Source organism: Athalia rosae, chromosome 2 (assembly GCF_917208135.1).
Source record: "Athalia rosae chromosome 2, iyAthRosa1.1, whole genome shotgun sequence".
Lineage (NCBI taxonomy): Eukaryota > Metazoa > Arthropoda > Insecta > Hymenoptera > Athaliidae > Athalia > Athalia rosae.
The window spans coordinates 6303234-6318355 of NC_064027.1; the positions used below are offsets into that span (position 1 = coordinate 6303234).

A 15122-nucleotide genomic window follows, 5' to 3' on the forward strand; every position below is an offset into this window, starting at 1 on the left:
ATCTCGATACTCTTTCCGTTCCCCAAAGTCGATGGTTCGAAGCAACACGGGGACGACGTCGTACCGCCAAGTTTTGACGTTGACGCGGTTTCGCGAAGCCAATAGTTATCCGATGCGGATTATAATCCTGGTCTAGAATAGAATAGTCTACAAGGGTTCGGTCGGGGTTTAAGACGGACTTAGCCGGTGTTCCGGCCGCTGGCCACTTTGCCTCCCATTAACCATTAACGAAAATAGGATTACGCTACAACGAATAGGCTTTCGATGTAACTCGACCATTTCTCCGGTTCCTCCGACCCAACGCGGAACCGGGGTCTTCCGCTGCAGCTTCCCATCCGCGGACCCGCACCTCGTCGTCCCCACAAATAATTCCCGTCCGTCGAAAGTGAACGAGTAAATAAAAATGCGAGTACATCGTGTACGCGATGTTCGATTGTCGTCGTACACGTTGTAAGGGCGTCGGGTACACGGGACAAATCCATTTAATAACACGAGGCCCGGCCGTTATCAGCAGTCCACTTTGACGTTTAAAGAGATACAGGTGGTTTCCGAGCACCCGTTACTGTAAGTGCTTCGCTCCGAGTGATACGGATATGTGTAGGTACATATTTGTAGTACATACGTTGCTCAAATGGACGGCAGATGTTGAGCCCACGGCCGGACTCTGAGCGAGGCGACGAACGAGTACGCGCGAACTGCACACCCCCCTTGTTTCACCGTACACTCTTAATTACCTTATCGCGGTTAAAAGCCATTGCTCTTAAAGTCCGCTCATTTCCGCCACTTTCTTCGCAATGAGAATTTACCTACGTTAGTCCATAATTCGATTGTAGCTAGCTATACATATACTACACGGGGGAAATCGTTACCGTTTACAATATATACGTATGTATACAAACACTACGTGTACACGTTAAAGATAGCGTTGCAGCGATGCGCGTCGCGGTTCGATACACGGTCGGTCCATACGGCATATGGCTCTCAACACTCGATTTCGAGTAAAGCATTAACCGATCAAATATCACCGCGGCGGTATCTGCGGCAACGCGAACGAGTGGACGGTGTTAACTCTCGTGTCTTTTTGCCCCCTGCACGTATAAATAGTGAGCGTGATGTCACCTGTAACGTGTAATCTACGAACATTACATCACGCGTATTAGCCTGGCGTTTCGGAGTCGCGGTGATCGATCGTTCGACCGGCAGAAATCAAATTTACTTTCTCCGCGATTGATACGCACGAAGATAACGTGAGGCGGTACCGCAGCTGCGCGGCTCATTTCCAGGATGTAACGTGCGAATAGTTACGGGGAATCGGCGGAGCGCAATGCAAACAGCCGATGTCTAGTTATTGCGATGCTGGAGGGAACGAATGTAAATGCGCTCACATATTGTACGGGTAATATCTCGCGAAAGAGTAACCCTCGGGTAGAAACCACCTCGGCACCGGCGATACGGCCGAAAGCATTTTCTGGTTCGACCGATAGCCTCCTCGGCGAGGACCGTCTAGAAAGCAGGTCCTTCGCGCCGGGTAATCTGTCGAGTTATGGCGGCCGCCCGCTTACGATCTTAGAATTACGAGGTGCGAGCTATTGATTCCGCGAGACGTTACCGAGAGTTCCGAGTCCTCGCGTCCTTCGGTGTTGAGTGTATCGCGAACCTGGTACGCGAGAGTTGTTCCAGCGTTTCTAGACAAAGGATCCGGGCGGCGGTCGCCCCGTTCGACGTGGATTTCGTCGGGGTTTTCGGCCGATCCCGACCGCGCGGTTACGAAATTACGTATCGCGTGTCAAAGAAACGTACAAGTGAGATTCACGCGAGGCTGTTAACCGATGACCGGAAACGGGCACCGTGGTCAGCGCCGTCTAGGTGGACGGGGACGCCCTTTATTTCGTACGTTGAAATTTAATAGTGCGAATGCGAATTACCTATATGCCCATCGTTTCCGCGGAGTCGAGCAGCTGCGCTTGCTTTCGTATGACATTCGGGCTCAATTAACAATCTCGTTATCTCCATCTCCATCTCCGTAGTACCTCGGAGACCGAACCGAACGAGTCCTCGCAACGTGAGCGAGCTCACGGTCTCCGTCGAACGCACACCGAGCGTTTCTACGTTTACGCTTTAATTCGCTCGTTGCGAAAAACCCCCTCCAAGGTCTGTCAGTCAATAATGATAAATGCACGCCCGGTTTTTGAGTCTCGCTTCGCAATATAATTGGCTCCGTTCGGCTCCGACCTTCGACCTTCCTCCGACTCCTACTCGGCCAATCTTCCGATCGCCGAAATCCCACGTGGCGCGAAAAATTTCCAAGGTGCACGGTAATAAAATCGCGGTATCTTCGTTATGAGAGCGAATCCGTATCGGGTCATTCAATCCGCATCCATACGTCGATTTTCTACCGCTGTCGGAGAGACTGCTCCTCCGATCCGAACGATCGCGGGTTCTTATTTTATTCGGCCGACGACTCCGGCGAACCGGGCGAACGGACGTTTCGCGTTCCTCCTTTATTTTCAGATCGTAAATATCCACCCGGTATTGTAACAAGACGTCAACGCGTGCTCACCAACGACCCGAGCCCCGCAACTGCCAGCCGCAACGATATGATCTTTATGGACAAGAGGCAGAATCGGAAGTTTCACTCGCACGCGTTCGTTTCGTTTGCCTTATTTTTTTACCTTTTCATTCGTTTCGTTCTTTTTTACTCTACCGCTGAAACGAGTTCAACTAGCCACGTCCCGCGCTGGTTTACGAATATCTGGGATTGATATTTTCTTTTTGCAAAACGGAATGCCGAAAACCTCGGCGAGCACTCGAAATACGCAGGTGGAGTGTTTGTTTCGTTTTTATTAATATAAAATGGGAACGGCGGGTGCGGGTAAACAGAAGAGTTTTTTAACTACCGTTTAATTATGCAGTTTACCGGCGTCAAAAAGGGGCAAATAAAAAGAGTAATTTACCGACAATAAAAGGGGTTACGCGAAGAGAGCTAGAATTATTATACTTTGCACATATCTTTGAGCAGCGTAGCACACTCGGAGGAGCGACTAATAGTTGGTGTGGTTAACGATCCCTTTTATTGCGACGAGAAGTTGAGATTTTGTTGCAGTGCTGCTGCAACAACTTTTCAAACTCGGACCTCAAGATTCTCAATTCTCATTTAACGGTCCACTTTACGTTCTTTTTTTTTCGAATAAATTTACGATTCGACCAATGCGAATTTACGGAAGAGAAGGGAAATAAGAAAAAAAAAAAACGAAACAGACGTCGCCTCGTTAAAGCACAGCGTATGGGTACGTGTACCTCGGAATTAAAATTGCAGAAACAGATGTCACCGAAGGTCATCGGCACGGGTAGGATAGTCGAGAGACGTACACTCAAAAGCGATCGTTGGGGTTGATACGAAAAATTCCCTCGGGCTCCGGCCTTTTCTCCCGGAGTTGTGAAGTGGGCGGACGGAGTGGAGAAGTCTCGTTGTGAAGCATGAAATGAAGTGAAGTGAAAAACAGACCCACCTTCGAGTGTCTTTTCTTGTAAGTTGAGATCCTCGTCGTATAAATTCTTCCTTTTCGACTTCCGTTGCGTTTTTACCTCGGTATACGCGCAACGGAATGGTACAGCTCCGCAACTATCGAAGATCGAGAAAGTTTACTCTTGCAGAGATAATAATATCGAAGGAACCAGATGCCGTTGCGCGGGATCACCACCTCATCTCGCATCTGTGCACTAAACATCGCTGCAGCGGCAGCGGCAGCTATTTAACGAAACACTAACCTTGATCGACCGGGAGGGTATAGGGTTGCACGAATGAAATAAGAAGGAAGAAAGAAAGAAAGAAAAAAACAAAACCAAATACGTACAAACTCTGTTGTACTCGGAGGGAAACAAACGACGCGTGAATAACCGAAGGTGCAGCGGAGGATCCGATTTTGGAGAGGGTTTTTTTTTTCTTCCCTCTTTTTTTTTTTAGTTTTCAAGAAGAGCCGAAGCTTTTCGCGCTGATATCTCGGTGGGGTACTCGTTTTAATTGTAAAAATAAATAATCAACCCGGTGCAGTTCTTTGGCGCACGTGAAGGGATAATTTATAGTGTACCCAGCACGCCCTTTAGGAACTTTTTAAATTCCCGGCGTCGCCGCGGCACCGACGCGCTTGCGTTTATTTCTTCTCGCGACCCTTTGGCTAGCTGGTTTTCTAAGTGGTGCTATATGCTAAAGCGGGAGTAGGTTTCTTTAATTGACTGCAATCGCTGGACACCGCAACGCCGCGTTGTTCCCCATCGGCGTGTATAGAGTCTCGCCGGCTACGGAGGTGGTGCACAACAAGAGAGTCCGGCCGCGCCAACATCGTATTGTCTCGCATTTTCATTTTTACTTATTTTATTTTTTTTTCTTCTTTTTCTTCTTTCCCGCTCATTTTTTTATTTCTCCTTTTTATTCGGTTTATCATTTATTTACTTTTTGTCGTTGCTTCCGAGCATATCCTTTAACCGGACACTCTCGGCGAGGTCCGCGATTCCGCGGACATACCTGCGGCTCCTTCCTCCGCTCCTAGCGCGCTCTCCTCCGTGTTTCGAGTACGCCTCGGGCCATTTTACAAACAAAGTTCGATACTCGGCTGCCGATCCTGGGGCAAAAAAAAAGTGAACTCGAACCTACGGAAAGCGTGCAATTACCAGTTTCTGTTCATTCCTTGCGAATAAACGATTCTTTTTTTTTGGTATACGTATACAGGCACGGGCACAGCCCCGTAAGGGTGATTTCAACGAGTGGTAAAACGCCCAACAAGCAGCTGCGGCGCAGTCCACCAGTCAGCCGCAGTTCGTGTGATCCGCTAACGATTCCTTCAATCCGATTTTCGTTCGACCAATTTTAATCGAAAACGATCCGATAATCCCGCTAATTAATTAGGTAGAAAAGCCGAAGGTTCGCCGAGGTAGAGAGACTCAATTAAGTCGATCACCCGACGATCCGTTCCATTTCATTGTATTCCTCATCTCGATCCTCGAATATACATATATCCGATAGCGAAAGTGCGTGGGTCGGGATTCGTTCGCGTATCGAAAAATTAATACGTTCGGAGCGTGTACGTCGGGGTTTTTTTTGTTTTTTTTGTTTTTTTTTTTTTTTCATTCCCTTTTATCTCCTCTCGGAGTTTTCTCTTAACGATTTCTGGTTACATTTATAACCCACACGTAGTTTCTTCCTCTGTCGAGACTTCATTCCCTCTTTTTGCTCTTCCCCTTGTTGTATAGGTAATTAAATATCCGCCGGTTGTTACCGGAGTCGAACCTTAACCAACCGCCCAACTCGCTACCTTAACGATTGTCTCTGGGTCAGAGGTCGCACGCACACCATGCATCGCACAAATAATACCGTGGCCGTATTATACGAGCTCCTCAACATCGGCAGCAGCCGCAGAATAGCATGGGAACTATTATGCTTATTAAGATGGAAAGTAATAAATTATAGGCAGCTAATAATGGGAACCAACCTGATATAATTGATGCGCCTTATATCCACACGTACGGTACGTTCGTCTAAATATGCATCTCTTGTATGTAGAGGTGTGTATAAATTGTGTATACACGTGGCCCACATTCGGCTAACACCGACCCTCTTCGCGAGGCGAAATCTCCGAGGATTCGAACACACGACACACACGTATACGTATAATGTATATCCGCGCGAAGGATCCTCCGCAAGAAATAGTTTCGGAAAGAAGACTTTTTTTTTCTCAATACCAAGAGAGCGTGAAGAATTACTTAATCCCGGGATATTCCCTCTTCCGTAATTCAACGTAATTTTTAGTTTCCTCAGTTTTCTCGGTATCTCGCTGTCGCTAGGCATGTTCTTCGGGACCCGAGGGATAAAAGCTGCGAGGCATTTACTACCCGGGCTCGAAGCGCCACCATATAATCCGTGCGTATACAGTTTTCTACCTTGTAGACTAGACCGTAAGTTTTACGGAGTAGGCGGATCATGGATATCCTACGTTTTGTTTGTGTAAGTCTACAAGGGCGTGCCACAACCAATAAACTAATTCCGGTCTTAATTAAATCTAAGACAATACGCCGCTAATTAAAGTAAACATTAAACACAATAAAACCGGTCGCGGTTAAGGACCGAATGCTGTACGGCCGTAAAATTTATTCCCTTTCCATCGGATGCGCACCTATACCTACGGACCGACGCGTCATTCCTGATTTTCCGGGAATATGATTGACGCATTTTCTTACTTTTTTCATCCAAATGAACCCGGTCGATATCGAGCTCGAGAATCGTTTACGCGCGAGACGCATGGATATCGCGGCGATATTTTTTGCGGAGGTCCGGTATACGGTGACGGGGATGAATATATCCGAGAGGTGGGGTCTGGTTGAGTATAGAGGTAAAAGTAAGAGCAAAAGCGGCGGCAGCGTCGTCCGAGAGTCCACAATTTTAATTAACCCGGGTACCGGGTAGCCAATCGCGATCGAATCGGGCGCACGATCTACAAGGAATCTACATAAGATCCTCCACTCCGGGCTACAACTCAATTCCCTCCGGGCTAGCCCCGTGTCGGGGGAAGAGTGCGCCGCGTATTCCATGCGGTCGCTTATCCCCGGGGGTTTTACACCGCGTGTATATAGGTAACGGTGGTACGGTGTACGCTGTATTATAGACCTATGCATCCGATCCACGCGCGTTCTCTTACCAAGAGTAAAATCAGGGAGCGCATTGCGCTGCTATCTCGGGAAGATCGGAGATACCGGGCGTGCTGCGGCAGCTCGGAGGTGCATCTGCACAACGGTGCAAAAGCAGCGGCGCGGAGGAGGAGGAGGAAGAGGAGGAAGAAGAAGAAAAAGAAAAAGAAGAAGTGGAAGAGGAAGACTGAGAAGAAGGACCACGAGATATGTATAGTTTACACATGCCTACGTACCCTGAAAACCAGCATTATACCGCACCGGCATCGTTTCGCCCGCCTCGCAGCCACCCACCCGCGTATTGTCTTTGCCTCTCCGGAACGGAACACGGGGAACGGGGAACGGGTAACGGAAGGGAAGGGAGGGGGGAGGGGAGGGGGTGGAATTGAACGGAACGGCGTAACTTATGGCGCTAAAGAGTACGGCAGAAACGGCCTCCGTCGTAAGGAAAAAAGGCATAAATAAATTATTTCAAAGAAAAACAGCGGGCTGCTAGTCCCGCACCAGAGCCGAAGAATACACCCTATTTCACCTGAACCGAGAGCGTGCAGGGTTATACGGGTATATTATACCATACATACCGTACGCCGAGCAATTAATTATTTCTTACACCGCTGTAGCGAATATAAGCGATAACCGAGATAACGCGGAGCCAATAAGTGTCCGAAGACTTAACTTCGGTAGAGAGCGCTTATCTCATTGGAGTTGCCAATAAAGAGACTGCGCACACGTATTTTTCGTATGTACACGTATCCGCACCTGATACCGGGAACAATTGAACCGCTCAGGTAGCTGAAACGACGGAGGTACAAAAAGTGAAAAATAAAAAAGCAACAACGCTAAAATTATCAGCGAAGGAGAGCGCGCGGGGTATGAGATGAAGATCCTTGTATCGAAAGGCTTTGGAATATTAGCGGGGATATATTTACGCGTGAAACACGAGACGGCACGCGAGGATATCCCGCCTAAGAATATAAGAAACGTCTTCTTATTCCGCAGCCCGCAGCTCGTCGTCGAGCCCGAAAGACTTTCGTCCTTTCGCCCGCACACGGTAAGAGGGAACGAGAGCGAGATAATAATATCTATCGATAATGCGTCGTACGCTCGGTCATCTCGCGTGAATTGGCTCGTGCAGCGATGGCCCGTTTATTAACGGGGTGGCAGGGGCGGGGGCGATCGTCCCCGCGTCCGAGGCGAGGCGAGGCGGACGTTATAAGGCTGACAATGAGGTATAAGCCGACCCACGCGGTGTACGTAGGGACATCGGTAAAACGGAGAACGATCGAGAAGCGAAGAAGAAGAAAAGACGGGAGGAGGAGAGGAGGAGAGCAGCTCCGCTCTGAGTGGTACATAAGGTGAAATAAGGTATAAGGCGGGGAGTAACCCGATACCGCGGTCGTGTATGTAAAACCATCTGGTGTAAAACGAGCTGCCGCTTCGTTCAAGTATTAAATTGGGTCTTTCGAGACACGTGATGCCACTGTGAACGGCTTAAACGTCTTTGAAAACTATTTTGCTCCGCGATGCGTTCGACTACACGTCAAGGTATCCCGCTGCACCGATGCACCTCGCATCTGAATAATCCCGGCTATAAATTAAAATTACATTAACAATTTTCGTTCGATCGACGCTGCCTCGGCTAACGAGCGATCTCCTATTTTTCCCCGATTCGTTTTCCATACCGCGTAGCGAGACATCGACGCTGCGGATATAATTACAGCCGAAAAACTGAAACTTTTGAGGAGGAAGAAGAAAAAATTTTCCGTTTATCTGCATTACGTAAAACGCATGACGTCAATCACAAAACGCGTATACCTTTATATCCAACGTATGCCTCCGTACGTATATACATATATGTATGTAAATATTTCGCCAATGGAATATATAAACAAACATTACGTAACATACGTAAGATTTAATTACTCACGATGACTGGACGTGTGTAACGTTATACGTGTAACGTACGTGAGTCTGGTTTACATTAGGCCGAGAGAAAAAAAAAAAAATTCCAAATTTCGCCGATTTTATACTGCGATGTATTGATAAGTGATAAATTCTTATGTACGAGTATAGTGATAATTGATCAAAGGCAGATGTAGCTGATTTATACAAAGCGTAACATTATTCATCGTCAATTTCCGTATTCTCTCTCTTTCATTCTACACCTCTCTCTACTCTTATTCTTTTTTTTTTTTCTATGTACGTTATATTAAATCTACGATGAGTACCGCTCGATTAACTCCTGTAGGAAAATTGAAAGAAAAAAAAAATGATTGGACGAATTTAGAAATTTTTTTGTCAATAATAATAGAAATACGTGTCAGGTGCAACACCTCTGTATATTTAATATATATAAATATTAAAAGTGTCACATCTGCTGTTGATCAAGCACACATTTGACTCGTTTCACTCAAAGTATTTTTTCTTTTGTAAGTCATTTTTATTTGCAACTCATAAATGGTTTTTTTTTTTTTGTTTCATGTATATAGATCGACATCAAAGTATCATGTATGCTTGTGTCCATGTTTTACAATAATAATAATGATGATAATAATAATAATGAAGATAATAATAATCATAATAATGGTGACAATAATAATAATAATAATAATAATAATGATGATGATGGTGATGATAGTAATGATGATGATATTCATTAATAATATCTTATACAAGACTTATTGTACAATAACTGATATTAATTAATTCGAAATCGGTAGTGCGTATGTATATGATATTTATATATAGATATTTATTATATGTATATATAAGGTACCTATTCAATAGTAAATATGTATAATATGTGTTATAATAATTAATGACTAAAATGGCAACATTTTATAAGCATCGAGATCTTGTTGTTACCGATTTCGAGGAGGAGAAAGAAAAATAGCTCCTATTTCTTTCAAGTTTTTGGTTATCACCCACGTTCTTCCGAATAATAATAACAATTATACTAATGATGATGATTATTATTTTCTTTGTACAGCGAATAAATGACTCCGCGGCAATCGGTAACAATAAAATGACACGACGCTTCACTTTACACATTGAGATATTATCAAGTCTTATTATTTTATCGGATAATAATCATAATTAACTAAAATGTATGCGTATGTACGTACGTGTGTGTGTGTGTATTAATTGTTGAATGATTTTCGAAATTTCCCACTTAATGTAGCATAACGTGTACCTATATATGTATAGTCAATAATTCTGATATGATGTAATAATCTGGGCGACGTACGCGTTTTCCAAAAATTCTTTCTTTTATATTTCGTTTTTCCTTTTGTCTCAGCAGCGTGATCACTGATTATCTTCGGATGGCCGAAGTTTTTTTTTGTTTTCTCTTCAATTAGAATATTAATGATAATCGTGTATGTATACCTATACGATAATTATATTATATATGTTTTCTCCGAGATCATCAGGTGGCGGTATGTATGTAGTATATGTATAATAATACGTACGTCTAGATTCTACATGAGATTATATAATTTATTTCAGATAATATGATAGAGAGAGAAAACGGAATGGCGATATTATTAGACGAGCGTAACTATGCCATATTAATTTTCTAGTTTTATTTATAATTAATTCATCTATATATCGTTCATCTCATTTCTCTTGATCAATAATGTTTCACTATTGATATAAGTGTGTTTCGTTATCAAGTCTACATCTACATGCATATCAATAATATATTTTAAATATATACGTTAATATATACGGTAAAAACTATCTAATCACTACATTAACAATCGTTAGTAATTATGTATTTGTATTATTTTTATTATTATTTGTTTAATTTTTTAATTTTTTTGTTTTTATGTATATAAATAATAAAATTCTAATCGATTAGATATTTTAAATAAATTTTATATTAATAATTGTCTGTATCAATATGATCTCAACAAAAGCTGCAGACGATATATTATATATCTATGCATTTTTTTAAGTTGCAGTTCCAGGTTGAAGAAAATAAGGAAACAAATTAATCACCCCTGACGCTAATTCTATTTTTATGATTGGAGAATACGTTGTTAATTATGATTGTAAGATTGTTCGCCTCGGTAATAAGTTTATTTATATAAATGTACGGCTTATCGCAAGACGCCTGCAGTCTTCAGAGAGAATGTATAGGAAAAGAAAAGTGGCGTTTGATGATATTCGTCTCGTTTTTATTATAGAGAGAAGCGCTAAGTCCGTGATGAAAAAAAAAATTTGCATAGAATTTAGAAAAAAAAAAGAACGTACGCGTTGCGACGACAATTTGATGAATAATTCGAATCGCATCCGGTTTAAATCCCCCCCCCCCCCCCTACCGCGACGCCCGCGGACATAATTTCTTGCAGGATATATTTGCGTCGGATCGATTGAATGGAAATTAGTATTTTGATATAATTTATAATAATTGTGGTTTATCAATGCCTCCTACTAATGTGGTTCTGGGATAGTTGAAAGATAATAAAATTGTGGAGAGCGCCCTCAAGGGTCTTAAGAAAGCCCTGCCACTGACCTTTCTCGTGGTTGATCTTGCGCTCCTGCCGCCGTGCATTGTCCGCCGCGACCTCTAGGAGGCCTTGGATGTTCCTTAAAAGTGTCTCGGTGCTCGATACCGAGGGGTCCTGATGCCCACCCTGCGACACCGCGACTGCCGCCGATGCTATTTGAGAATAATTTAGAGCTTGCGGACTTTCCGAACCCGGAGCTGGTAGTGGTAGATTCTCCGGTACGTCCGAAAGATCTGAAACCAAAAGACGAACAAAAATTAGCCTCGAAGATCTCCGGGGAAGAAAAGGAAAAAAGGAGAGAGAAAAAATCAAACCAACACCAAACGAATGAGAATAAAAATCGATAATCGGTCGATGCCGCACCACACATGCGTGCGTACATATATTCTTATCTCTTATTGCACTTAGGATTCGACGTGTTAAATGATGATAATAAATTTCATCCCGTTCCGCGCTGGCCAAATGTCTGCTCCTCTCAGCTGTGCGGGGTACCGGCAACATGTTTCCATATACGTAGCTGTACCTGACGGTACGCGAGGTGGGGGCGGGACGGCAAAAGAGTTGCGCGATGACGCGGAGGATACGTCTTTGCGAAAGACTTATTTACTTGGTTTTTTTTTTTTCTTTTTTTTTTTTTGTTCTTCATCAATTTCTCGAGACTTCTTTTTATTTTATTCATTCGATTTTTTGTTTTTCTTCAAAAGTTATAACCGGTGCGTGTCTCAGAGCCGTAACGTCCCGACGCCCCCTTGTTACCTATCCGCGAACATTTGATTTAACGTTATTTCAATTGAATTAATCCCTACGATCCAGCGCGTACCTTAAACCTTTTAATTCACGACAACATCGCACCGCACGTACGGAATACGATGCGTTTCCACGAATACAGCCTCTGCATAATCGGAGGGGTTTAATTACTTTTAAATTAGATCGTTATGGAATTACAACGTCGAACTATCATCGAATACGTATGTCCGTGTACAGCAAGGATGATTTATCATCTCGGTTTAATTATTTTCATTTCACCGTATTTGTTGTTCCTGCTCTGAAAAGTTGAGGGCCGATTAGAGTTTTCGAAATAAGTGAAGCTTATTAGCTTTATTGTTCGATTTTTTTTTAAATTGGGGCCAGAATTTGACCTTTTTGTTTGTGGGTTTTGAAGAACGTGAGAAGAACATCATACAATCAATTTCAAAATTCATTTTTGGCCCAAAAATTGTCAAAATCCAAAGTGCTACCCCTTGGATTTTTGTCGATTTTGGACCAAAAAAAAATATTTTATTTTATATGCTAATCTGATGTATTTTGACCTCAGGAACACGAATTTACAAGTGAAATTGATCTATCTAGAAAATTGATCGAGTTATCGTCAATTTTTCACTTTTTGAAGCATAAAAATGAAGATATCTCGAAGGGAAAAAATCGTAGCTCAATTTTGACGACAGATTCGTGTTCCTGGGGTGAAAATAAATTGAAAAATGTCTTGCAGCAATTTTAAACATACTTCAATTTTGGCTCAGAAATCAACTCTCTTTTTAATTGGGTTTAATATGCTTTTCTGGCGTATTTTGACCTCAGGAATCCGAATCTGGAAGAAAAATTGATCTATCTCTGAAATTGACCGAGTGATCGCCAATTTTCAGCTTTTTGGGGTCAAAAATAAAAAATTGATTTTTTAGTCTATCTGAATGTAATTTGAGCTCAGGAATCCGAATCCGGAAGAGAAATTGATCTATCTGCAAAAATGACCGAGTTATCCCCATTTTTTCGCGATTTTTGGCATAAATTTGAGGATATCTCGAAGGGAAAAAATCGTAGCTCAATTTGGACAACGGATTCGTGTTCCTGAGGTCAAAATACATAAGAAAAGTGCCATACGATCAATTTTTAAAAATAAAAATTTTCGGCCAAAATTTGAGATTTTTCCAAGGGGTACCCCTTACGATTTTTTCAGATTTCGGCCAAAAATTTTTATTTTTTAAAATTGATCGTATGGCACTTTTCTTATGTATTTCGACCTCAGAAACACGAATCCGTCGTCCAAATTGAGCTACGATTTTTTCCCTTCGAGATATCCTCAAATTTGTACCAAAAAATGCGAACAAATGGGGATATCTCGATTATTTTTGAAGATAGATCAATTTTTCTTCCGGATTCGGATTCCTGAGCTCAAATTACATTAAGATAGACTAAAAAATCAATTTTTTATTTTTGACCCCAAAAAGCTGAAAATTGGCGATAACTCGGTCAATTTTAGAGATAGATCAATTTTTCTTTCAGATTCGGCTTCCTGAGGTCAAAATACATAAGAAAAGTACCATATGGACGATTTTTGAAATACCTAATTTCTGGCCCAAAAATCGAAAAACTCTAAAGGGAAAAATGCCAAATCGAAAATCTTCGGAGTACCCCTTGGAGTATTCTCGATTTCAGGGTAAAAAATCGACATTTCTTCTCTTTTAGGTTGATATGCTGTTACAATAAGATAGCAATCGCGGCGCGCGAGAGTCGGTAAAATGATACCGAGTTAGATCAATTAGGCCAACATCAAATGACACGCTGCACGCGGGATATTTATTATATTTATCACTGGGCGGCGGGCAGCTTACATAAAAATATTACATAGGTATACGAGAAACCGAAGAAATGTCTTATGGTTATATTGCGGTTGAGATCCGGCGAGGAACAAGAAGAATAAGAAAAAGGAGATACGTATATTGACTCTCGCTTATACACACGCGTATGCATACGTATATTTATACGCGTGTACGTATTCTTCTCTCAACTGGACCGAGCGATCGCGCGCGCGAGCGAGTGTTGTTTTATGGTCAATGATACGTGGTTTATTGTATCGTCTTTTAATTATCAGCGCGCACCTTACAGCGTAGCATTAGTTACCTCTATAGTTTATACATATGTACGCGGGTATATAGTCTCGATATTTCGCGTCCCGGAGGGTCCACCACCTCCGCTAAATATCAGAACCGCAGATAGAAGGAAACGAAGGCGGCTCGCTCCTTTGAGTATAATATAAACTGTGGGCATACCGATCGCCGGTTCTGCACGACTGTAAAGTGCATGCGATCGAAATCGAGAAGAGAGAGAAAAAAAAAAAAAAACGAAGAAAAACCGTCGACCGTAGAAATTTCAAATTTAATGCGTTTCAAACGAAAATTATTTCACATCGATTTATTCGGAATCGAAGTCTGACTCGTTTATAAATATAGTATATTATTAATTGACCAAGTTAGGAGGGAGCAACGAATGAGCAAATTATTATCACCGGGTCGGTGGGTACGTTGCGCGTATATACACGGATACATGCGTATATGTATATACCTACGTCCGTGATACGAATTCGCGAGGAGTATTTCTAAGAAACTGCAGTGCGTCTCATTAAATCAGAACTGCATTCCGAACGCGTGTTCACTCCCACAAGGCCACCTACCCCTTGTCCGCGTTATTCGCGCGCGGAGCTTCCACGCTGAGCAACACGATATTTCTTGGTCCGTTTCAACGTTACAGAGAATATGTACACGTATACGTATATAGGGTATCAATTCTACCGAACGTACACACCGCCCCGCAGATTTATAGTTACAACTTGATATTTAGTAAGCGCTTTTACCCCCCCGCGCATTCGGCACGCGAAATAATGTTATCCTCATCTCGTACTCGCGGATCTCTAATACGTACAATCCGAATGGTAATGAAGTGGTCGTTAATTTGACGCGTGTACATACCGAGGGGGGCGGGGGGGAGTCGCGTCGCATTCGGTTTTCGGGGAGGTGGAACGATCGCCTCGTTATACCGAAAAGAAATTTGACGAAAATCGATTATTTTCAAACCGTATGAGATGTAACCTTTTTTTTTTTTTTCTCTCTCCGAGTTTCACGTTGGTACCGAAGAGGGTAGGGACGAAAAACTGGC

The 15122-nt window shown here is 42.8% G+C and overlaps 1 protein-coding gene across 5 annotated transcripts in view; it reads right to left on the reverse strand.

The window, feature by feature from the left end:
• Positions 1 to 15122, reverse strand: part of LOC105684547 (dachshund homolog 2) — a 182984-nt gene that overhangs the window by 41172 nt on the left and 126690 nt on the right. For all 5 annotated transcript variants that reach the window (XM_048651403.1, XM_048651402.1, XM_048651401.1 and 2 more), the window contains one exon: positions 11198 to 11425. In XM_048651403.1, the coding sequence (XP_048507360.1) occupies positions 11198 to 11425 (228 nt within the window). The remainder of the gene's footprint in view (positions 1 to 11197; positions 11426 to 15122) is intronic.